We start from the raw sequence: 24,484 nt of genomic DNA, 5'->3' as shown, positions 1-24,484 counted from the left end.
ATGTTAGCATGCGAACAAGCTATAATTCGATCGTGTTGTACATATGAACAATCCACAAAGATAAGAGACGTCTATTCAGAAATTAAGCCAAAATATCCTGGATACGAACACTGCCATTGTGCACTGAAGACTCCATTTCGAGCCAGGGTCTATGCATTAGCTATCAGGGGGTGGAGCTGTGCTATGGATGTCCTGCCGATAAACACGCCCAACCTATAATGCAGCCAGCCACAGGGGGCAATCAAGAGGCTGTGGCTTCACTTTTGGGCAGCTGTGATTTCATCCATCTTGCAATCTACCTGTTTAACATTGTCACTGTGAGCATGTCAATACGTTAGCATGTTAACATTAGCATTAAGCCTAGCACCGCTAAGAACAGCCTCACAGAGCCATGACCTACACTTAGTCCTGTTAGACGGTAGCTACATACCCAGTCCAATCAAATAAACCCCAATATGTTGCTTTGCTCCGAACAAATTCTGTCATTTATGAATACTTATTCATAAAGTTTTGAACCGACGAACACCTTCTGAATGTGGTTTGTTTTTTACAGGACGCCAAGTGATCAATAAATAATTCAGACAACTGCCTTCTTGCACACATGTGCCATCGCAAATCAATAGCCACACTTTTATTGCATCACGGACTAAAGATGCTTTCTTCTCTCCTTGGCTTGTTCTGGAGTTCAACACAATTTGCCTTAATCAGGCAATCAATCACTGTTAGTGTGCCACACCAGCACACAGCAGGCAGATGTGGCCCCAACTCCAAACCCTAAATTGGTGCAGACACACACTTGTATGAGCCCTGCCACACAGTAGACATTGCCAGAGCTGCAGCCAGAGCTTGCAAAGAGCATTTTGCCTTTATTTGTTGACAAGGGGATGGCACCAATCTGCTCCACTCACATGTCTTTTCACAAGAAATTACAGAGAAAGAGCTCAGGGCGTTCTTGAATGTTTTTTTCACTGTTTGTCTATCTGCATACTATACAATATAATCAGATCCCCTTTAAGGTTACACATTTTCTCGATTTTTACATCTCTAACATGCCGTGCATTATATTTATGGAGGATGGCATTCCGTCACCTCGCTATAAAATAATTGTGAAAGCCACCAACGACTTCAAGCATATAGATGCACAACGCACGTGTGTATGTGCACCTTAATACATGCACAACTCTATTTGGCTCCATTGTTCACATGATATAAAAGACTGAATGAGACGATTTGGCACGAGTAGAGAATAATCAGAGCACTACTGTGGTCCTTAGAGATCCTTTATTGAATGCATCACAATGAAGCTTGATTGGAATTGATAATGGCTTTGAGGACTAGGTTGCTCCTTTCCAGTGACTAATTTGTTCCAAAGCAACCTTTGACATGCAAGGGATTGGCAATGACAGGCTAATTAGCCAACTGTTGAGATGGGTCAAAATATGTGTGTTTATACCAGAAGAGAAAATGCTCTCCCTTTATAATTGAATGTTGAGGCTCTGTGGCGCTTAAAAAAGTACCATCTCTATTAATTTACATAAAAGGAAGGGACTATAGCTTCAACAGAAAAAGGGCTGTGTGCGTGTGAGTCACTGAACATCGTCCTGTGTGGTTGGCTTCGTGCAAAAATGACTGAGCTCTGCATTACAATATATGGGAGCGGAGGGTGAACTGTATGATATTCCTGTATCAACACAAAGTCAGCATGAAGAAGTGCCACGGATGTGAAAGTGCTGCTGACCTCGTCCATTTTTCTTCCAGTGCCATCAAGGCCACCGCGCTGCAATGCTCCACGCCGCATCCAATTGTGCAGAGTTAAAGGTGTGGAATCGGGGGCTCGTCCAGGCCAAGAGCCCTCGCACACCTGCACTTATGAGAGTCAACTGCAGTGTCAGCACTGCAACCGACATGCATCATACGGCAGCCTCACACACTCGCCTGCAAAACAACGTTATCTGTCTACACAGACAGTGCAGCCCTGAGAATACATTAACCACAGACAGCAGGGCGCCCTTGATGGCAAATCCCTCCTCTGATTCCACATTTTAGACCATGCCAAATTCAGGTATATGCTGCACACAGAGTTCTCGGGTGTATCAGATTGGTCTTATGAATCATGCAACATGATATTGTTTGATTGAATGCACTAAGTCCAAATTGGATTCCCTCTAACGGCTCCTCCTCTCCCCTGCCTGGACGAGTACTGATGAAAGATAACCGCCTCTGCATTAATCAAAGAGATGGAGAATTTTGATCCCACTCTCATTTAGATTAGATTACATATATTTAATAATTTGCACAAAATCTGATATCAATTATCAACAGGTCATTCAGTTTGATCTCGTGCCATATTCTGCCACAGCAAACAAAAGAAATGCACATTGAATCTGACTGCCTCTGGTCACAAACATGATTTTGCCATGTTTCTTAATAACTGGCTGTGGATGGGGAACCATGATCACCAGAGATGTGTTAATGGGCTTATCTTAGTTTTGTTGCACTTCCTTTTTTCCTCTTTTGTTTGCTTTCATATCCATCAAAGACAAATTGTAATTATTTTAAAACATGGATGATCAGGCGTGCTAATCAATGACAAGAGTGTGAAGTGACATGAGTCACTTCTTGCGAGAAGCGAGTGCTATTCAGCCCTCCCGTCTTGTGTGTGTGCGCGTCGACTGTAAGTGGGATGTGAAAGTGCTTACTGTTTGTTTAGGATTACAACACACTCTCAGGGGCGGATGGTTTGATTTGTAGTAGGAGGGGAGCAGCATTGCTCCCATCACATACTTGCCTGCACCTCAAAACGCCAATAACTTGAAAAACAACGGATTGCCCAGGAGGAGGTGAACCAAAAGTCAGCCCCTGTTTATTATTTGGAGATGGAATAAGTTTTTTTTCTTTTTTCATCTGAAATATCTCTGTATCACAGTTACAATCTATTCCATAGAGCCATCCCTTGATAGTTAATTAGGTGTCAGCAGCCCAACCGAGGTGATTTAACCTTCATCAGCCTGTATCACATGAGAAGATAATGTAAGGGAATTATTCATTGCATATTTTAATGGAACACAAAAAAAGCTATATTTACAAACTCTGGGCTTTAGTGAAGATGAATGAATGGAATACAGGATTCAAAACTCCACAGTGATCCAGCCCTTTCTGAAACAGTGAGCTTAAAAGGTAATGATGATGACTGGGGGAAACACTCACACACGCAGATTTAGCACCAAAGCATTGACAATTAATAATCCTTAGGATCAAACAGGCGGTAAACAGCAATTATCTGAGGGCAGTGTGATCAGAATCTCCCAGCCAATGATCAATAGAGTCTGAGCTCTTCACGCAGGTCGAGAGACAACTGGCTGAATCCTAAATTACTTGACGCCTGTGACATTCGATAAGCATTTCTCTCAGTGGAGTCTGGAGTTAATGATCTGAGAATTAAAATGAGGGAAAAACAAAAGGTCGGAGATGTAAATACAAAACATTTGAGAAAAGAACACAACTTCAAATTGAACTTTAAAATATTACACTAAATTACTAACAATTTTCCAGCAGTTGTAAATAACCTAGATGGAAAATTATGACGAGATTCATATTGTAAGATAATCACATGGCCAAGGGGAATGCCTGTGTTGATCATTTGTCTTTCTTTGTGTTTCTGTCAGTCTCATTTAAATATAATGTGCATGATTAAGTGAAACCAGACAGTGAGCAAATAAACGATGACCTCAAACAAACTGACCTCAGAATGTTGAAAACTACTGTAGGGCATTGTTGTAACAGGAGCTGATAAGACATGTTCCTCCAGAGTGAGGAAGTAACGCCATTTCATTTTGACTGGAAAGATAGTTACTGTTTATACGGGAGTCGTGTTGTAATTCTATTGTATGGTTATTATATACTATTGATCAGGAGTTTTGCATATTACAATTGTTTTAGAGTGACGAGAACTGAAGTTTGAATATATATATATTCACATTTAGTTCCATATATTCAAGTTTCATTATACATATTCAAACATCCAATCCATATATTCAGATTCCTTTCTATATATTCTGGCTGTCCATATATGTTTAATTATTCACTCTATTTGTTAATTCCATAGATTGATAAATTCAATCCAAATAATCAGATTTCATTTTATATATTCAAGCTGTTATTACATATATTCTAACATTCATTAAATACATTAAAGTTTCATTCTAAATATTCCCCTCTATATGTTCTGTCATTCAATAATAACTTCCTCACAACCACATATTACTGTTTATATATAAACACAGTAATATGTACACACACACACACACACACGTATATATAGATATAAGGATGTGTATACCTGCCACTCTCCACCCCCGCACTGTGAATGATGAGTATAAGGATGGTGTGTGAATATCATAACATCTTGATCTATGTGGGATGCTGGTTAACACGGGGGGGAACACGCCGCTGGTGAAGTTGCCCGTGTGGCCGGTAGGGAGAGACAGTGAGACGGGTGGTGTATCGGCTGTGGAGCGGGGCTCTGGCTGTTTCCGTGTGGGACTGGATGGGAGGGAGCAGCAGCCTCAGTACCAGGCACAGCTCCGCTCTCCCTCACTGCTGCTGACTGGAGCTGGATAGACTCACCGAGGAGGAGGCTGCCACCGTCACCGCTGCTCCTGCTGCTGCTCCTGCCTTTTGTCGCACAGGGACGCTTCCCGAGCCGCGAGGATATTCTTCCTTTTTTTCCCCCATCATTTTCCCCCTTTTTCTCGAGAAGACACAGGGATTTCGAAGTGGGGAATTAGCAGAGACGGCCGCACCGATGTACCCACGACACGAGGGCAGCGGGCTGCTTGTGCTGGCGGTCTTAGCCGGACTGCAGGTAACGCTACCATCCGAGCGGTGCTTCGTTCGGCGGAGTTACACCGGACAGTTCCGGTGCTGGGTGTTTATTTCCCCCGGTGTGTGTGAGGTGCGAGCCCGGTGGAGCGGCCGCAGCCTCCCCGACAGGCACTTTACACGGCGTGCGTTTCGTTAATAAGACGCCGCTTTGTGCGTTGGACGACCGCTCGGATCAGAAAGTAGGTCCTGCGCGACTAGCTAACGGTCCCCATGTTTTTAAATCCAACGCCCACGAGATGCTGCGTTGGTAAAACACAAAAAACGACGCACAATCTATACGCGAATTATTTGAGTTTAGCGAATTCGCTATTGCTATTGAAGTGCGGCCCGCGTTGTGAGCAGGATATCTTTAGTTTAATATTTATGTAGATTGCTGCAGCGTGTCCCTGCGCCCCCTGGTTAATTCCCTTCTCCTGGTGAAATCACGTCATGTATGAGCAACAATGAAAAGTATAACATGCTGGGAATTATTATGGTGGCGGGGGTTATATAAGTACATTCAAGCTAGCAGCGATGGGATAATGATTGTTGTCCAACTCTGACGAACAGAGGATGCAATGTGCTTGGAACAATTTAATTGTCATGACTATGGGGCCACTTTGTCAAAACTGAGTCCCCCCCGAGCTACACAGAGGAGCTGTTTTCTGGTGTTTGTTGAAAACCTTTTGTTTTAAATGCTAAAAAACAGATATAATTCCACTGTACATCCCGGTGCTATTGTTGTAACGTGCAAGAATCCCAGCTCCCCCTCCTCCTAAGCCCTGCTTCTTCTCTTCCCCTCACAGCATTTTTCCATTTAAATTTCCATGATTAAGAAAGGCAAGTGGCACGGCTACCCACAATGCTCTTTTTCAGCAGGGACTCCTCTCCTCTCCTTTTACATTCTTCGGAGAGCAGTGCATGTAAAGGAGCCGGGGCTGGTGGCGTCTGTTCTTCAGAGCCGAATCAATGCTGAGGCTGTGTGATGGAGTATATTTGGATATTCGTGGACATCAGAGTTATGCTTCAGTCATGCTCCATCTGTGATTTCTCACTATGATGGTTTTTTCTCTCTCTTCCTGGTTAGATTCATGTTTTAAGGAAACACCAGCCCCAGTCATTTACAGATCATCTTTTTTTCTTCTCTACAACATCCCCTTTATTCTATAAATCTTTTGTGTTAACAACTGAAGCAGTTAGTTTTCCCTTTAAAAAAAAAAAAAGAAGCTTTATATGGATAGCAGTCATGGCCTCATAGTTTCTTCAGATGTCAGCCTTTCTAGTTTACTCAGACATTCACACATAGGTGTTTATTCCCGCAACAGTGGATCGTTAGCATTTACTTTTTATTCCCTTGTTCCTGCACTTCAAAGTGGAGTGTTTGTCCAGAGTGGTGTGTTGATCAGAGGGGCCGACAGTGAACGTTGGTTATAACCCAACCCTGTGCCTGGGCCCCTCCGGGGGGACAAATGGGGCTTGTTCTTGCCTAGCCATGCTTTTTGGCTAATGCTTAACCCTTTTGGCCTCATTATCCTAATTGCAGTCCCCGCTATAAAAACAACAGATGCTTTTGTGCAACTGTGAGGACTTAAGAACGTGACCAAGAGGTTTTTGGAGGCAACACAGTGCATTTTTGAAGGTTGATTTATGACTCATTGTTGAACCCCCCCTTTCTCTCCCTCTCCCCACCATCACAGATTGCAGCGGAGTGCAGGGGCACCACACCATGCAGGCCTGGCTTCTCTGAAGATGTATACAAGGTTGTGGTGCCAGATATCACAGAGAAAGGACAGCCCCTTTTCAACGGTGAGTGTGGAATATTTCCAGTGCTGCTGCGCGGTGGATTTTTGTTGCGTCTGCGTTTGATTGACTGCCTGAGTGTGTCGGCATGTGCATCAGTTGCGTGTGCGCTCGCCTGCATGTGCTACATTCGAGGGAGGAACAGAACAAGCCTGACATATTTAAACAATTAGCTTTGGTGTAGTTGTGTGGCATAGCAAGTCGTGTAGTTTGCCTTGTAAACCAGCTCAAATGTGGTTCAAATTTATTTAGCTCCTTCCCGTTTTGCTTACACGCTGCTTTTTTCCTCTTTCCTTTCAAAGCAGTCACAAACGTAGAGAGATTGTTCCAAAAAAAAAAGGCTCAATCTTACATTGTAGCAAAACAGTTTTTGTTTTCCTAATTTGCCTTTTGTTGAGATAAATGTTCATTGCTGAGTTTGTCCATTAAAAGTGTACAAACTTTGTTGATTGCCGAGGGGATAGTTCTTGTTGCAATTAATTAAAATCAGTTGCACACAGATTTGAATAAGGACACAACTTAAATCAAGCAAATAACAAAGCTATTAAACATTCCATGCCTATAGTGCTGGTGCATTGAATCATTTCCTGTACCATGATAACGCATTTGTCTTGTCCCGATATAAGATCACCTCAGGCAGTACATATCTGGCCCATTACTTGAAACACTCTCGAGGTTCCTGCTTGAGTCATCTATGCCCAGTTTCTGTGTTACACGGCTAAGCCCAGTCAGTGGCAGTAATAACAGCAATTTTAGTGTCTTTCAAAAGGTTTGTTATAGCAGTAGCCCTGTCAGAAACCGGACTTCACCAGGTGTCTTTTTCTAACATACTCTATAACCTAGTGCAAACAGGAAAGTGAAAAATAATGATCTTTTGCAGTAGTCCTTGACATGACCAACACAACCTCTTCGTAGCTGAATCTTGGCCGAAGGAGGATTCAGCTACCTTGGAATGGTATGCTGTGCCTACAGACGGCAATAAAAACTGGAATATATCACCATTGTGCCATTAGAGAGGTTAGAGGCTTTAGGTCGTTTGGACCAGAAAACATTCTCACTTGTGTTGGATTTCACAGTGAGTGCCTAAAACTTACACGCTGCCGTTGGTGTGAGTCAGAGAGGCAGAGGGGGGAGGTAGCAATGACGAGAGAGGAGAGGAGAAAGGGAAGAGAGTGCTTAGATGGGTGGGTACAGCTTTCACTGGGCTTTACCTTGTGCACAAGTTTCCGTTTGATCCTGCAGGTGATGGATTTCCCTCTGTTGGCTTGTGGATGAGCCGTGACCGGGGGTAATCAGGTTCCCTTTTGTTTGCCCCCCCCCCTCTTCTCTGCACTACCCCCTGTCTCTTCTTTTCTCTGCCTTCCCCTCCCCCCCTGGTGAGCTGTTGCTCTGTGGAGATTTCCTTGACAGAGAGGGGCACTCCTGTGTCATTGTAATGCAGCGGGGCTCGGCAGTGTGGGATGATGTTAATGAAACTGCATTCTCTAATGAAAAGCTCCTGTGGCATGTTTTGAAAGACAAAGCCCCCACATTGTGGAGAGTGTGGCCTAAGTTTTTCAACTTTGCTTTCACTGTGCCCGTAAAGAATATTGTCTTTGACTGTAGCTGCATGTAGCCGGCTAATACTCTTTTTCATTAACTCACTCAATTGTTCCCTTAAATTGTCAATTTAAGCCATTAAGTGAATCTTTTATTAGAAATACCTGAAAGTCTGACCATGTCAGAACAAAGCACTTCTGCTTTGCCATGTTATAAGTAACCATGTAACTGATGCTGAAATGCATTAACTTCTCCTCAAATTATTGGTGTGTGTTGACCGTTGTCTGTTGGTGTAGTTTATTTGAAATAAGATCTGCCTGTTTTTTTGTGTAATGATATCACTAGATTGTGTAAGGTGTGCGTAATAAGATTCCCCTTGCTCATATTGTATTGCTTTTGACCCCTGATGTGCATGAGATGCAGCAGGGGTGAGCTGTTACATATCTTTGTCCCATCTAATTGCTGTCTCTTCCTTGCTATTGATTGTGTGAATACACATCCTGAGGCTTGCAAAACCTGGAAATGGTGACAGTTTACATGCAAACAGCTGACATTGTATGCGCTAATTTAAAGACATCCTGTGGATTAGATGGCGCCAACTGTGGCCAGTTAACTGTTAACAGAGCCATTTGATTTTGAGATTTAATCACATTCCTTGGGGGGGCGTATACTGGACTTTTAACTGTTGGCTGGCCAAGTGAAGCCCCGTTGATTTACAATAGATTTGTTCAAATGCATTTCTTCCATGTTGCTTGGCGGAGCAGCTCAGAGAAAAGCGAGGAAGGGCAATTATAGCTCGATGAGAACTCCTCTCCAATGATCCATTGAAGGGAGGTTACACTCATTGTTTGCAGATGCTAAACCGCATCAGGAAAAGAGGGTTACACTGTCTGTCCTCTGGGGACCATATGACCTTGCTTTTAAGGTTGCAATATTTACTCTGGCCTGATACAGATTGAGGTGGAACAGCCACACATTGTTATTTATTATCAGACCGTTGCACAGATGAAAGCATTCTTTAAACATTTGTACCGCGTTTCCTCTTATCTTGTTTGGTTGCTTGATAAAGTCACTTGTTTTACTAAATTGCATTTAATTTCAGGTGGGCTGCAGCTGCGGGTGGTTGGCCCCTGGGTGTCTAATAGAATTCTGGTGGCTTTGGAGAGCTGACACACATTGTGCAGTTCTTTTCCTCCAGATGAGGCCTTTAAAGCAGGGTTGCAAAGTGAGTCAGTCAGAGCATTATTCAGCAGAGGTTTCCCTCCCTAAAAACTGGGTTAATGAAAAGCCCAAAAGCCTAATTGGGCTTAATACACCCTCTTATGCTGCTGTTCTTCCATCCCTCCCCCTAACCATCTATTGTGCGTTCATTTTTTCTTTCTTCCACCCGTCATCCCTGTGTTTTACTTCTCCCGACAATTACGCGAGCTCTGCTGATGAAAGAGACGCATGTTTATAGTCTGCTTCAGCCTTGGCTCAAGTGCTTTGAATGCGAGTGTGTCAAGAGGGTCTAGTGCGTTGGCTCCATAGAAGCGTTGGGGGGGGAGGGATTTACAGTTGACCAGATTAATAATGCGATTGAACAAGAACTCAAAAGCTCACTGAGGCTAAATCTTTAGACTTTTCTGTTAATCTATCATTAGGTATAATTACTTCTCTTTCCTGTGCTTCCTTAAGACAAACATTTTAAACAAACCAAATGTTCTTGAAATCCAAAACTTTGCTGTGACCGAACCCATTTTTTTGTTGCTCTGGTTCTCTGCGCTCTGTTAAGATTCTGATAGACCCTGGGTACAGCTGGGGCCACTCATATGTGTTTAAGGGGCCCCAATGTTTGGTGAGAGGTGACCCGGCTCGACCCTCTCCTGTAAACCAGGCCAAGTGCTCAGAAGCATACTCAACCTCTTTTCCTGCTCTCCGATTGGAAACGAGACCAGTGGGGGTTTTCCTTGTGAGGTGTAGATGAATGGGACACCAGCCAAACAGGTCCTGACCCCTCACCGGGGAGGCCACAGATGCATAGCACCCATACCTTATGTTCTTCTGACCTACAGAATCGTTCATCATGCACTTCACAAACCCAGATTTTTAGATAGTCTGCAGAGTCAGTTTCTTCCTAATTTTCCTCCATGAACATAATTGACGGTACATAACCATTATGGCCTTTGTGGTACGAACCACAGACTGTGAGGGATTAGCTCTGGAACAGAAGTACAGTTTTATATAAGTCTTTGGTTTATTGATATACTCAGCGGTAACTCTGGGAAATAGTTTGAAAAATAGTATTTGCGGAAGCCCACAGTGTCAGAAAAGGAGCGTCTGCTGTGGAGATCTCTGTGTTTGAGGTAGACGATGTCTGCACTGATGTCTGTGCCAGCGCTGAATAATTCAGTAGTCAAACATGACTTTCTTAATATTCAAATCCCCTGCTCGAGATGAGATCCATAAGAGCAGAGGAGCCATCATGCAGCAGATGAGAAGAATGAAGCGCAACATGACATACTGTGAAAGTCTTCCCTTTTTAATAGAATTTTTACATATTCTCTTTGTCCTCGAGGGACATCAAGAGCCACCCCATGACCATCCTTCTCCTTTTGTTGGGGTTGAAACCCCAGCTCTCCTTCATTTCTTCATGCTAAGGCAGCAGTTTCATTTCAAGTTTGTTCATGAGAGGCAGTCGCATCGCCCCTACCCCCACCCCGTCTTTTTCTCCTCTTTCTATCTAGAAGTGGATCAATAAATCCAGGGTCTTTGTTTGCAGTGATCAATATGTTGTAATGAAGGCTGCGCTCCAATTCCCAGTGAAAGCGTCACTGGCCGACTGGGCTTGAATTTGTTTTATTCTTTATTGTCATCAGCCTGCATACATTTATTTTCATCTTCCGTTCGGTGTCTTTTTCTTTTTTTCTTCTTCCTGGGAGCGCCGTGGCCTAGATAACCACCACATATTGTGACAACAGATTGAATCTTGGCAGTATGTGGTTTTGGAAAGTAACTTTTGATGCAGTTTGCCGATATAACTAGGACGCAGAGTAAGGGTGAGCCATTTGCAAGGAGATCGCAGCTCTATCGGTGCCCCAACGCTACATCATAAAAATGAAATAATAATAATGTAAGCATATTAGACCAAGTGCACCCATTTGTGGCTAATTTGTGTGTGTGTTTTCCCAGCCTGCTGGGTGGCCTGACAGGATAGGGCATCTTTTATTTATGTCTGACCTTTTTTTAGGCTCCAAGCTTTTAACTAAACCGAAGCAGGAAGGAAGGTACTTGTGCATATGCCTAAATGTAGATTAAGTATTTTGTAGAGGACAGACATTCCCCCGGCCACTTCTCATCACCTCTGTTCCTATCGCTCTTATCAGCTACAGGCCCTGCCCTCTTCTTGGCACCTTCCTGCATGCCTCTGACACAGGGCAGTTTGTGTGTGTGTGTGTGTGTGTGTGTGTGTGTGTGTGTGTGTGTGTGTGTGTGTGTGTGTGTGTGTGTGTGTGTGTGTGTGTGTGTGTGTGTGTGTGTGTGTGTGTGTGTGTGTGTGTGTGTGTGTGTGTGTGTGTGTGTGTGTGTGTGTGTGTGTGTGCCCTTGCTATATAATAAGATTGCTGTACCTCTTGGTGGTGGTAGTGGACAAATGCGCGGACAGCTCCTGGTAACAGAGGCTTGTTTATCCAGATGTTGAGACCTACTCTATTAACACAAGGTTTAGCAACAAAAAAAAAAAAGAGCTGTCAGACCACGGTATATTATTTGACTCTAGTTAAATGAAGATTATTTGTCTCTCAAAAGGTCGCATGTAACTTTATGTGCCTAATCAAAATGTCATTGTCTATTATTATCCACGGTGACTGGATACATATTTGAAAAGAAGACCGTTCACTGTGTTGCTCCTTCACAGAGTCATGTGAAGGTTAGCTGGATTTTATAGGTTATTTGGTTGGACATCACACCTGGGCCCCTCCGTTCTCAACACCATAAAGTTAAAAAAATTGAGGTGCGCTTCCATTTGAAGGACTGCCAAAAGAGAAAAGATTTATTTATCCCTGTTAAACCGTCATTCCCCAGTTGCTTGTGATACAGAAGGGAGGCCAGAATCATTGCACAGCAGACTTGCTCTTGATGTGTTTAATTTAATGCGACGAACACCCAGAAAGTGAATAAGATGACCCCGCTATATAATGAGGCCGTGTATAAATAGCCATATTGACCTGACTCTTCTGCATATATGCCTCCACCATATAACTAGGCTAGGCTTATTTTTCACAAGTGAAATGCTAGAACCGGAGTGTGGAAGAAAATGCCAGCTTGCACCTAGAAGACAATACATCAGCGGTATGGAGTGAATTGTTTACTTTTCGAGGGGCTGATTTGTGGATTTTAGTGCCATTTTTCTTCAGCGGGACGGCCTGTTTTGGTTGGTGGAGCAAACCGCCCTATATCTCTTTCACAGATCCTGTCTTGACAAAGAAAAGCAATGTTTGCAGTGTCGCCCCAGTTGTTTATAGTGGAATCCAGTCATTTGATTTTGCCCAGTTTGACTCTTTGCCTGTTAAGCTTGATGAGACTACAGTGAGCCTTGTACTTGCGTTTCACATCGACAGGTACGTGAAGGGAAGCCGCTCCTACTCCCCCGCTACTTTCTCCCAGCTTTTGTTCATGAGGCAATACGTTCAGCTTCAGCTTTGTTGCTTTTAGACAAGAGGGCATTCAGTGACGGCTCGGCTGTAAATTCAGCAGTGTTACCTGTCTCACGTAGCTGCGAGAGCGACAGACGGTGTCTTTGTGTGCAGGGTCAAAGAGGGAAGCTGATACTCAGATGAATATATTAATGAGAGTTTGAGCAAATGTAAGAATAAATGGAAACCGTACAAGCGGCGTGTTTAGCCACAAGTGACACACATAGCTCACATTTTCAAACCTCATGCTGTGTTCAGGAGGCCACATGAATTGGCACACTATTATTTCTCTGACAACAAAAGAGAAATTTGAAGCAGGGACACGTTAATTGACCCAGATACCGTAACCATGTTCACAAAGGCCAATATCCTGCCTGGGAAGAGACATCTACCTCCTGCGGGCCACGCCAACTATTGTGTTCGACAGCGGCTTCAATTTCAACGCACCAGCTCTTCTCTGGCCACTAGCCTCTGATAAGTGGCTCACTCGTATCTTGTGACATTCTCCATGCATCCTCCCTTTTTTTACTCGGCCCTCCCTTTATCACCTCCACCACTCTTCATCCCTATATCAGTCCCCTCCCCCTCTGTCACCCGCTAGCTTTAAGATGGAGGAGCTCCCTTTGCTCTACATTATGATTGATGTGCCTTAATTGAGTAAAGCAAGGGCAGTACTGAGGCATTTAGTGCTTTATTCTACAACAGAGGTTGTTTCTCAGAGTGATCCTGATTGCTCCATGGCTTCGGTGGGGCGTGCAATTTCAGTGCTCTTAGTAATATTTTTTGATAGATGGCTGTCTGAGGTTTTGTGAAGCATGTGGTTTTTTGATAGTTCCTTGCGACAAAATTTTTGTCTCGCTAACTTGTGTTCTGTGTGTCTGCACCCGTCGTTGCTGGATATGAATAAAGTATCCCCATTCACTATTGATTGATGATATTATTCCAGGGACCTCTGGGATAACGGTTAGTCCTGTTTTTTGCTTGTCTCACAAAATAAAGAGCATCATTACTTTTATTTATAGCAAAGATTGGTGATTGGTGATATTGCCCCCACCCTATCCCAAAGTGTTGGCTCATCAGATAACCATGCCTGGCCCACTGTAATACTTGTCCCAAGTGATCTACTGTTACCAGGCCTTGCTGACACCAGTGTCTGCAATCGCCACATGGATATTATGATTGACCTCCAGCAATTACTAGTCTCCATTTGAGCGCACACTATGGCAGTAAGCAACAGATCGCTCTGCAGCCCGTGTAGTCTGAGTTTATTTTATCTCTTCCTCTGTCGATATTTACTGAGGCATTAAAGAGCGTGCAGCATGTTGCCACTTTATTTCCTGTTGCACTGCCTGCTCAGCAGGACAGGGGTTGGAGGGAGGTAGATTCCTCCCAAAGGGTATAGCTGCTGCTGCAAAATGAGGGTCTGCTAATTTCTCCAAGCTTGGTGACAGCGATGTGCACAGAATAACCTTTTGTTCTTTGCAAATATGCACAGGTGAGGTTGCTAAGAAAAAGGCATATGGCGTAACCGTTTATGTATATTGTGATATGGCAGATTCGAATTTCTCTTGCTTCTTAAAGTACTTCCCGTCTCAAGTTGTGAGCACACAGAACCAGCTTGTGGATACAATCCGATGGTTTTATTGTCAGCTCCTACAGTGGCTCAACCAAAAGCTTTCTGAACACATACGTGCCTGAAAGACTCCAACACAAACCTCGCAACACTGTTTATACTTAGCAAACATTTTTATAAACCAAGCAGAAGTTAGAGCAGCACGAGGATCCCAATAGACTCTTGCCACCTGTCAAATGTGAGCTTGATATTGTCTGCTTTTTTTAAATGTCAAGTTTCCAAGTCCTGAATAAAATATCTACTCTTTCCCCTGCTCCATGTTTAACTTTTTTTCCCATCTCTCTCTCTCTCTCTCTCGCCATTTCATTCCCGGTAATAAGAATCTGCCAGGGTGAGGCTGTAAGCCAGGAGCAGGTGTCCATCAGAGCTGTGCGATTAATTGTATTAAAATCAATATTTACATTTATAACTCTGAAAGCTCAATCCTATGACAGTGATTTGCTAGTTTTGGATTAACCGGAGATCACCGGCATTAAGCCAAACACACCGAATTTCTCCATGATCTGAAAATTTGATTGGGAGGAAGAAAAAATTAATGTATCCACAGCAGCGCTGACATTAATGGGCCTGTACTCAAATCCTTTTGCATAATAACTTTTAGATTCTAAGATGCAGATGACAACCAAAAGCACATGGCAAGCAAATCACTGTTGCAATATTGGAAGTTAACGGCACAAATGTATTAAAAGCGATTAAGCGATCAAGGCTGCAGGCTGAAGGTTTTTAATCTCTTGGGATTTGGAGAAGAGGGGGTCTCAACAAAAAGGAAGTAAGGACTGATGCAGTGCATTACACTTGCCAGGTGATTTGTGGTCACTATTACTCAAAGTTTTAACCAAAACAGTTAATGCAAGATAAGAAAATGCTTTCTCCAGACCATTGATTCATTGTTAATAAGAAAATAAATCTTAGAATGTCACATAGTGGAGTGCAAACCTCAACCAAGGCCCAACAGTCCCCCGATATTTAATTAAGTGGCACCAAATTGTGCGCACTTATAGACATCTGCTCCTTAAAAATGCCTGAATCTTTGACAAGGTCCATGAATTATTCCCTAGGAAAATAGTGAAAATGGAAAAATTAAAGTTTGCAATGTTACAGAAAGTAAAAAAATCTTATATCAGCCTTCAGATCTGGACCAAAATTTAATGAGTTCTTCCTTGGGTCATGCCCCACACCCTGACAACCTTTCATGAAAATTGGTGGAGTAGTTTGTGTGTAATCCAAACAAACACACAGATGAAAACAACTCCCTGGCCAAGGTAATAAAGGAAAATTTATTTTTATTTCATTTTATTTGGTAAACCGAAAGAATTGCCGAAACCCTGTTTATTGATCTTTGTGTTTTCTCTCATAACTCTAAGCACGCATATGCTCGACAACCGTAACGCTGGTTTCCAAATGCTGCATCCCACCTTCATCTGATTCCAACTGAGTGCAATACACTCAATCTTATAAGGTCCTGTGTCAGCCCTTCACTCTCACACTAAGTGTTCCAAGCACCGTGACCTTTGTAGAAGATAAGCTTCCTTCGGCTGACTTAAAGAGTTTGGAATAACGGCCTTAACCATTAATTTATGGCGTTGCTAACCATATGAGGGCTATGAGCCAAGGTTATTGACCTTTCATGCCTGTCACTAGTGATAGAGGGAGCCAGACCCAGGAGCAGAATGAATTGGGCTTATTAGGGAGCTGGGCTATGAGTCAAACCGAGGTGGCAACTTTATTCTCCAGTTTTCTCTTTCATTTAAATCATTACTTTATATTAATATGTTTTGACCAATTGTCTGCTGCTAAAGTGGAAACTGAGAGCACATATACAGCAGGAGTTATACTCTGCATCATAATGCTCCTGTGAACGTGGAGAAATGCGATGTGTGAACTGCTTGAAGGATTAACACCTCGGAGCACAAAACGCATTACAGCAGCACATCTTGAACTGAGGTCATCATTATCAGATGAAGGATTTTGTAGATTCAGAATCACTTAATGAAAATGTATTTTCTCCCTGCAAATGCAATTTGAACTTCTAGGCAGACACCGCAGTTTTATTTCAGTCACAAATCTTTTTGTCTCTGCGGATCTTTGCCCGGGATTTACTTGTACATTTTCTCGAAGGCTGAACAGGCCCGAAAACCGTTTGAATAAAACGAAGCATGTAAAGAATGCTGGGTGGACTGCGGAGAAACAGATCCATGGATAGAGAAGATTGAGGACATGTTATTTCAGCCCCCGTCCTCCCTTCGGAACTCCCTCCCAGTCCGTTAAAAACCTGGTGGGAGGCAAGGGGAGGCATGCATTTATATTGGATCAACATGCTATGATGTTATTTTTCCAGCTCCACTACTTGTGTTTATAATCATGCGCAGTCCCTTATGGGGTTCAGCTAAAGCCTTTTTTATTGACTCTGGAGAAGCTTATCTGTGCCTGATGCATTGTTTGTACATAGGACCACAATCACATCCCGGTGGAAATAAGCAATAGATAAAAAAAACAGAGAACTTGTACCATAGATGTGTTTTTGTTATTGGAGGACATTCGGAGTGAGGTCCGGCTTAAATGACATTTTGAATACTGTACATTTGTTCCATTTATACATTTACTTCAGCTATTACGTGGGCTTAGCTATAACCTCATTTACATTGCTAGAACAGACACCGAATCGCTGATGCTGCTTCACCCATCCTCTGTAGTATTAATTTAGAGGAGCTTGTTGAATTTTTCAAGTGTTTGTGTATTTGCAACAACATAGCCAGAGGATGAGGTAAAAAAGACTAATGCGTGCGGATTTTGCGCACTTGAGTGTGCTGGTTATAAATGCAGTGCATACTTGTGTGTTGCTGGAACTTATTTACCTGCTCAGGTGGACTACTTTTAAAATTTAGAGTATGGAAAAATAAATCTTTGCCTGAGGGTACCAGGGCTTTTTCGTGTAAGAGGGCTATTTCGGACCTGAATGGCTCCATATCGCAGAGGCTTATACCTTGAGCAGGGACTGTGGACAAGTGGGTGCCAGCTGAAGGAAAAGACACGCACTTAGGGTATGGTCCCACTGCAGCTAAATATGGTCGTCAGTTCAAATCTGGAGTTCACACACAGGTCAGTTATAAAAGAGGATGACTACCAAATACTGAAAAAGTAAAGTGACGGCTCGGAAGATTGTAGCCGAATTTCTGCGAGCATTTATTTGAAAATCTGCACTTTGTAAAGAAACTGCTTTGGACAGTTGCGATGCTTGCCAACATCTCAGGTCCTTTTTTTACACTCCACTCCTTCCTCTTTAAGGTGTGAGCTCTCTTTTTGATGCCAGTTACTCGAACAGAGATCAGATGAGATGCAACATCCTCACATTTTCCACCCAGTCACTGACTTTCCACTGGAGTTGCTCTCACCGGGGGTCATTTTGTGCTCTGAGACCAAACGCTGCGGCACTTTACGCCTGGCACTTTGCTTAGAGTTGCTAAATGTGTCTGGAGGAAGAGGATATGAAATCACTGTCGGTTTATAGCTACGTGATGGGGGGGAAAAAAATATCACACCTTTGGTTGTTTGAGCAATCAAGTCAAGCTGAAAAACAGTCTTCATGAAAACACTATATTTGGTCTGTGCTAGCGTTGCTGTGGTAACTTGTGTTTATACTGCCCATGCTCTGCTCCGATTTAGTGTATAATAATTTGAAATCCCTGTCAGTGGTTGAGAGAGCTGTCAATCATGAACAGTCAGTGTGAGGATCAGGGCCGGCCCCGTGGACCATTAGTCATTAGAGGTTGAGAAATGTTTCGACACCAAGTCAGTTTTAATGGGGAATTAGTTAGCTGTCATTCGTCCCTGAGACACTTTGTGATGAAACATTTTCATAGATTTAATTTAGATTAAATGAACTAATGGATTAATGTTAGAAATCCCATGGGATCAAAGAACTTATTCCGCTGAGAGCGTACGTTGCGGATGGCTGTCCAAGAACATAAACCATCAGGTTGACATGGCGATATTACCTCAGTATTCAGTGTTTGTTGAAAGCAGCCGCCCCACCCCCGTTTCGCACACACTCACATATACACACCTTGTCTTTTAAAGGGGATCGTATCGGATAAATAGGGGGAAAAAAACAACTGTGGTGAACCCAGCCTGAATGTTTCCCCTCTGTCCCACCAAGAATGTGTTGTCTAGGAGAGCCGGATTCAAAAAAACACAACCGAGGCTTTGTTCTGCGTTTACCAGGCGTATTCTGTTCAGAGTGACCTACAGTGGGCAACACTGGCACACATTGTTCACTTAAATGTGTTGAAATACTGGGTAGTTGATTGCAAGAGAATATTTATTCATGAGCTTTAACCCTCCGAGCCCCCTGCAGTTTATGGATTTTATTTGCTCCTGTCACATTTTAAACATGGGCTCATTTTTCACTGCAATATGAAGTCCTGCACCTCTGTGGCTCAACATGCTATAGATACTGAGGCATTTCCCCATATAATTTACAATGTCAGGATGAAAGATAATCAAGTGTCCTTGCATTGATCTTTTCAGGAGGGTTGGTGTCACCTGAATCAATCAAGGCGTCTCAGTTTTGCAAAGCACCAAAGATTCTTCTGGTGTTTACAAAACGGGATATAGTAAATACTTTGTAAAAAATTATAATAAATTAATTCATTAAAAATATTTAATTTGATTAAATATCACAACAAAAAGCTTAGATTTGTTTGTTTTTTTCCTGACAGGAGTGGAAATTTGAAAATCCTCTCTTTTTATAGTTTCTGGCAATGACTAATGGAGTAATATTGGCAATTTATTATTTTTAGCCCACCAGCAGGTTTTTGGGTTAAGAGGATTAATGCTGCATGTTCATTTACGTATTTTTGACAGCCAAGATTTAGGATTTAGTGTTTTATTCACATAAAAACAATCTATAATGAATATACAATGATAAAGAGATCTGTAGTTTTCTGTAATTGTTTTAATGATACAAGATGAAATAAAAAAATCCTCTTTTTTTTGGATTGTGACTTTAGACTTCAGTGTTACCAGTTTGTTTTTTAATGGTGTGGAATCCAGAAGCCTGTTTATCTGTGTACGTTAATGTCCTGTGTGCCGAGGTCGACAAATCATTCCATTATGTCGATGATTCATCCACATTTTTCTGCACCACGTACAACTAAAATCAGCACATTCTCACAGAAAAACAGGGAGGCTGTTGTTGCTTTTAATGGCAGGCAAACTAACAACGAAAGCCCCCTCATGCTGAGCACCTTATGAACACGGCTGTTGCAGGCATTAAAAGGCATGCGTGTGTGTGTGTGTGTGTGTGTGTGTGTGTGTGTGTGTGTGTGTGTGTGTGTGTGTGTGTGTGTGTGTGTGTGTGTGTGTGTGTGTGTGTGTGTGTGTGTGTGTGTGTGTGTGTGTGTGTGTGTGTGTGTGTGTGTGTGTGTGTGTGTGTGTGTAGGTGTTGGACCCCGCTGACAGCTGGAACAGCATTCTTTAAAACTTGGCCACAGACAGTAAAGTGTCTCGCCTCCCCTCAGCCTATCGTCTGATCCAAGGCCTTCATTTATTGGTGCGCTTGGAAAATGCAATTGCACCACCATTGATTTGTGTCTATTTGAAATAGGGCGGTCCAGACCCTGGGCGCATGCATAAGTGGGAGTTTTTTCTCTCTTTCTCTCTCTCTCTCTCTCTCTCTCTCTCTCTCTCTCTCTCTCTCTCTCTCTTCCCTTCTTACGAGTCCATTCTCGGCGTGCCACACAGGCGAGGCGAAGTTTCCTTAGCCGCTTATCATGCCTTCCACCAGACCACCAAGGGGTCTAAGCACGTGTACACAGGCAGCTGTGCACCACTGTTAGACTCCACTCTGTGAGGGATAAGTGGGGATTGGCATGTTCTCTGCCTGTCGGAGCAGTTTCATCTGCTCAACAGTGCGACAGCTGGGCAGAGCTTTTTCACTCCTCCCATATGAGAGAGAGAGAGACGGACAGAATGAGAGGAGGGACATTGCGGCGTAGCCACAGCTTCCTCACTGCGGCTTGGAGCAAAGCAAATGTTGGCGCGTGTGTTATGAGTTAGCGCCGACATAACTGTTTTAAAGAGTGGCCTAACACATTAAAGATGTGTGGCTGGCTCATCTACTTTCTTCCTCTACTCTTTATGGTGTAAACACTGAGCAGTAATGGGAGGAAGGGCATAAGAAGAGTAATTTATGTGTGGAGGAGAAGCCTGAGATGAGCCCTCCCTCCGGGATTAATGGGAGTCTCTGTCTCTGTTCACAGGAAATATGAAAGGCCCTTTGTTGGTAAAGAGCTTGCTGCTGCCAGCAAATAACTACCCCCTGTAATATCGAAAATCCCCCAACCTCTAAATTCATTGCCTCCTCTGCTGCTCATCCTTCACCCTTCTTTTTTTCTCTCGAAGATGATGTGTTTTCTGTCAAAGTCGCTCACTTATGATTCTACGTCGCGCCTGCTGTACAGACGCCCAGGAGACACTGGCTGGCGTTGTTAGTATTCACTTTCACTACCAGAGATCCGGCCATTGGACGAGCCGAGGGAAGACTGGGAGAGATAGCGAAGTACAGGTGGTGATTCATCGTTTCACCTTTGATACCACGTTCACTCTTTTTTCCCCTCTCCTGTTTTCTGTCTGCAGTGCTTAATGCCAAGAGTCCCTGCCTCCTCGGGCCATGGATAGTTAGTTTGCTGTGGTTAATGTGTGACTAGCGGGCCGTGCTGGTGGTAGCGGTTTATTTTTAGCGTCAGTGCCGGTGTGTGTTGGTCTGCGTGATGGCTAAGCACACCTCCTTAGGCAACGCTAAATAAAGAATGGCCTATCAGTGAGGGAAAATGACTGTTACACACTACACTGGCAGTGTGTCTTTCATCAGGTCACACATCGCTCTCCTCACACCTGCGTCTCAGGACAGGAGGGTGAAAGGCTGTTGGCAGGTGTTAATTGCTAAAAAAAAAAAGCCTGGGGGAAACAAGGCATTGCATTATGTGTGTGTGTGTGTGTGTATATATAGTGTAGTATATATATATATATAGTGTAGTATTGCCTGCTACACTTTTCCTTTGTAGTCTCCTGAGCTGATTCCTCTTCTGGCTGTTGAGATTATTATTTCTGAATAGTGTTTTTCTTTTTTATCCACACCAAAATAAGATAATTTTTTATTTCACAACTGATTATCTTCTCTTCCTTGTCTGCTTTTCATTAGTGTCTGTTTGCTCAAACCATTCAATAAACCATGCAGATTTATGGTTTTCTTCAAAACAGCTCTTTTTAGTGGTTGCAATCTTGCCAACGCTCATTCTTTTCCCTCTCATGTCCATCTTATAAGTTCACCATGGGAACATTTAAAAAATCTCATTTACTTGCCCATTGCTGGGAAGAAAACGGTTTACAGGAACATCTCTGTCACACCTGAATGAATCTAGACTGGATGTGTGAGGAAATAGTGCCGGAAATGTGTGGGGTTTTTTTCTTCAAATGCCAGTTTTTACCTAAAATACCAAAAACTTTAGACGTTTTGAGCTGTCTGCATTTTGAGCCGTGTTTGCTTTCCCTGCCTCAGGAGTAGCACAGGGAAGGCAGTGAATCTATTGGTTTCCATTGACTTCCTCGGGCTGTCTCCAATGGATTTGACATGGATAACGTGGTTGTGTTTGTAATGAAAGGGGGAGGGGACTTAATAAAAGCAGGAGACCCCCAACTGAAAAAAAGGAGGGACTACTATAGGAATGAAGAACTTAAAAGAAGAGGGTTCAACTTGGCAAAAGCCAAGGGGTTGTCGTGGGCAACTAAAACGCCTCTGTGTAACCTGCCCCCCTCTCTTTTGACCCTCCCTATTTGACTCACATGCAGGCATATAGTGGGACTGAATATGAGCCTGACATTGAAAGGATGAAACGAAATACACTCATTGGACGTCTGCCTTATACATGATTTATAATTGAGTTTTCCCGGGCTCTGCATGGAGTGTAGATGGAGTAGCACTTTAATTTGCTTCATAGTTTCATGTTATTCTATGCTTTAATTGTAATACTGAGGACGCCATTCATTTGTTTAATTTACTAGACTAGGAACTGATGGCTGGGCTGGCATGGTAGGGGGGAGTTTAATGGCCATCCTCTGGAAAGGATAAGGCTTATTAGGTCTGATGGGCCTCCTGTCTCACATAACCTAATGTGGCCATGATAGACAGAAGATTCTTGGTTTGGATCCATTGGAACTACAAATCTAAGCATATTCCCAGGCCCTGGACTTCGTAATTGTCCATTAAGGGCGGTGCTCCTAGATGGAAGGGCCAGATGTCCCTGATGTGGCTGAGGGTCCAATGCGGGCTCTTGAGGCAGCATGCAGTTAAAGAGAGGAGAAGCATGGCTGGACATTGCCCCTCATTAAAGTGACCTGCTCTCTGCTAACAGACCCATAAAGAAACCCTTTAATGTTCTTACCAGAGAAACTCCACAATTTGCCCACAATTCCACTGCCGTAAAAAAGTGAAATGGGATTCCGTATGAATTCTCCGCTGTCGTACCTCCTGGCACCAGCTGTCTGTCCATGTTTAAATCTAACCCTTGGGCGCCACTCCCTCTCAGTTTGGTGTGTTCCATATGTTACATTGATCTTAAAAGCTCGGCTCCCACTGGTCTACTTGAGCAGGAGACCTTAGCCTGATTGAGTGGGACATATGCAAGGACAACATCAAACATTTCAGTATTTGGTGTAAGATCACATGACCCTGGTGATGTATCCCGATTGATTTATGATGCAAATGGGGTTTCTCATGTTACCACTCGCCTCATTTCTCATCCCTATCCCCCCTGCTCTTTTGAAATACACGCAAATGTGCAATTTTAGTTCCATAAAACTGGTTGTCATGAAATGGTAATTAAATTTACTGCAGGCACAATGTCAGGGATGGTGTGTCAGTGTCATACTGTACATGCATGGCAGCACCCATCCCTCTCTGCGCACCCTATCTCTTGTTTGTGTTTGGGCTGTAAACCCCCGTGCACAGCTGCCACCAGGGCATGTCTGCGGGGGGAGTTCTATAATGCCGATGACCTCCTAATGTGAATTCCAGTGAGGCAGAAAGGCAAATGTTTGTGCTTCCAGGTCCTCCTGGTATCCTGGGTCGCTACAGCTGTCATGTTATCCCCTTCCTGCAAAGACCTTCGAGCTCCGAATGCAACACAATATCTGCTAGCATCCCAGCTGCAGACGCTTTAAGAAATCTGCTTGTATTTTGACAGAAGCCTGCATACTTAATCATTAGGCTTCCGGCACAATAGCCCTCTTTGAGGCTTAAGTCCCAACTGGAAAACAACAACTGTAGTTTTCAAGAAAGGAATCCAATTTAATGCCCTCATAACGCCATGCTCTCCCATTAGTGCTGAATGCATTTTGTAGGAACTTAACATCTTTAGATAATACACACTCTGAATGTTGTTCAGGGTAAAACTCTCTGCTTAGCTACACTTGGTTAGTGGGCAGGAACCATCCCTTCCACCATGTTTTTAATTTTATCACTTTCCTTTTCTCTGGATGTTATGGCCTTGTTTGTATGCTGGTCATAATGGGAGCCAAAGGAAATCTTATTTACACTAGCTGGGTTTAGGAGTGTTGGCCAGCACAACGGAAAGTGTCCCCTCTTTGCTAGTCTGCAGGGACTACACTGAGCTCTGTTTCTGATGGATGGGTCTTTTAATGCGACAGCTGAAAGAAGCCCCACGGTTTCTGCCATAGACCTGGATACAATAAAACAGCTACCAGTAGAGCTCCGTTTTTTACCCCCTCCCCTTTCTCTTTGTTTCACAATGGTTTTGTCCACCTTATTGTGTTCCCTTCTCTTCTCCTACACAGCTCTCCTTACAGCCGAAAACATTTGAAAACTGAGATGCAACAAACCGCTTCAGGTTACAGTGCAGGCAGTGAGATACTTTTGAAACTTGATGAATAACGGGATGTAGTGGAGGTGCGGGCATAG

General features: G+C 43.3%; 1 protein-coding gene across 1 annotated transcript in view; it reads left to right on the top strand.

Annotated features, from left to right (window-relative positions):
* Positions 1–4,526: 4,526 nt before the first annotated feature.
* cdh2 (cadherin 2, type 1, N-cadherin (neuronal)) overlaps positions 4,527–24,484 on the top strand; it is a 62,754-nt gene continuing 42,796 nt past the window's right edge. Inside the window, exons 1-2 of the mRNA XM_035169968.2 lie at positions 4,527–4,864; positions 6,561–6,669. Coding sequence (XP_035025859.1) covers positions 4,805–4,864; positions 6,561–6,669 — 169 coding nt within the window. The 5' untranslated portion in view covers positions 4,527–4,804. The remainder of the gene's footprint in view (positions 4,865–6,560; positions 6,670–24,484) is intronic.

Source organism: Hippoglossus stenolepis, chromosome 11 (genome assembly GCF_022539355.2).
Source record: "Hippoglossus stenolepis isolate QCI-W04-F060 chromosome 11, HSTE1.2, whole genome shotgun sequence".
Taxonomy (NCBI): Eukaryota; Metazoa; Chordata; class Actinopteri; order Pleuronectiformes; family Pleuronectidae; genus Hippoglossus; species Hippoglossus stenolepis.
Note: the sequence above shows the minus strand (reverse complement) of the source record. Positions and strands in the feature narration are given on the sequence as shown.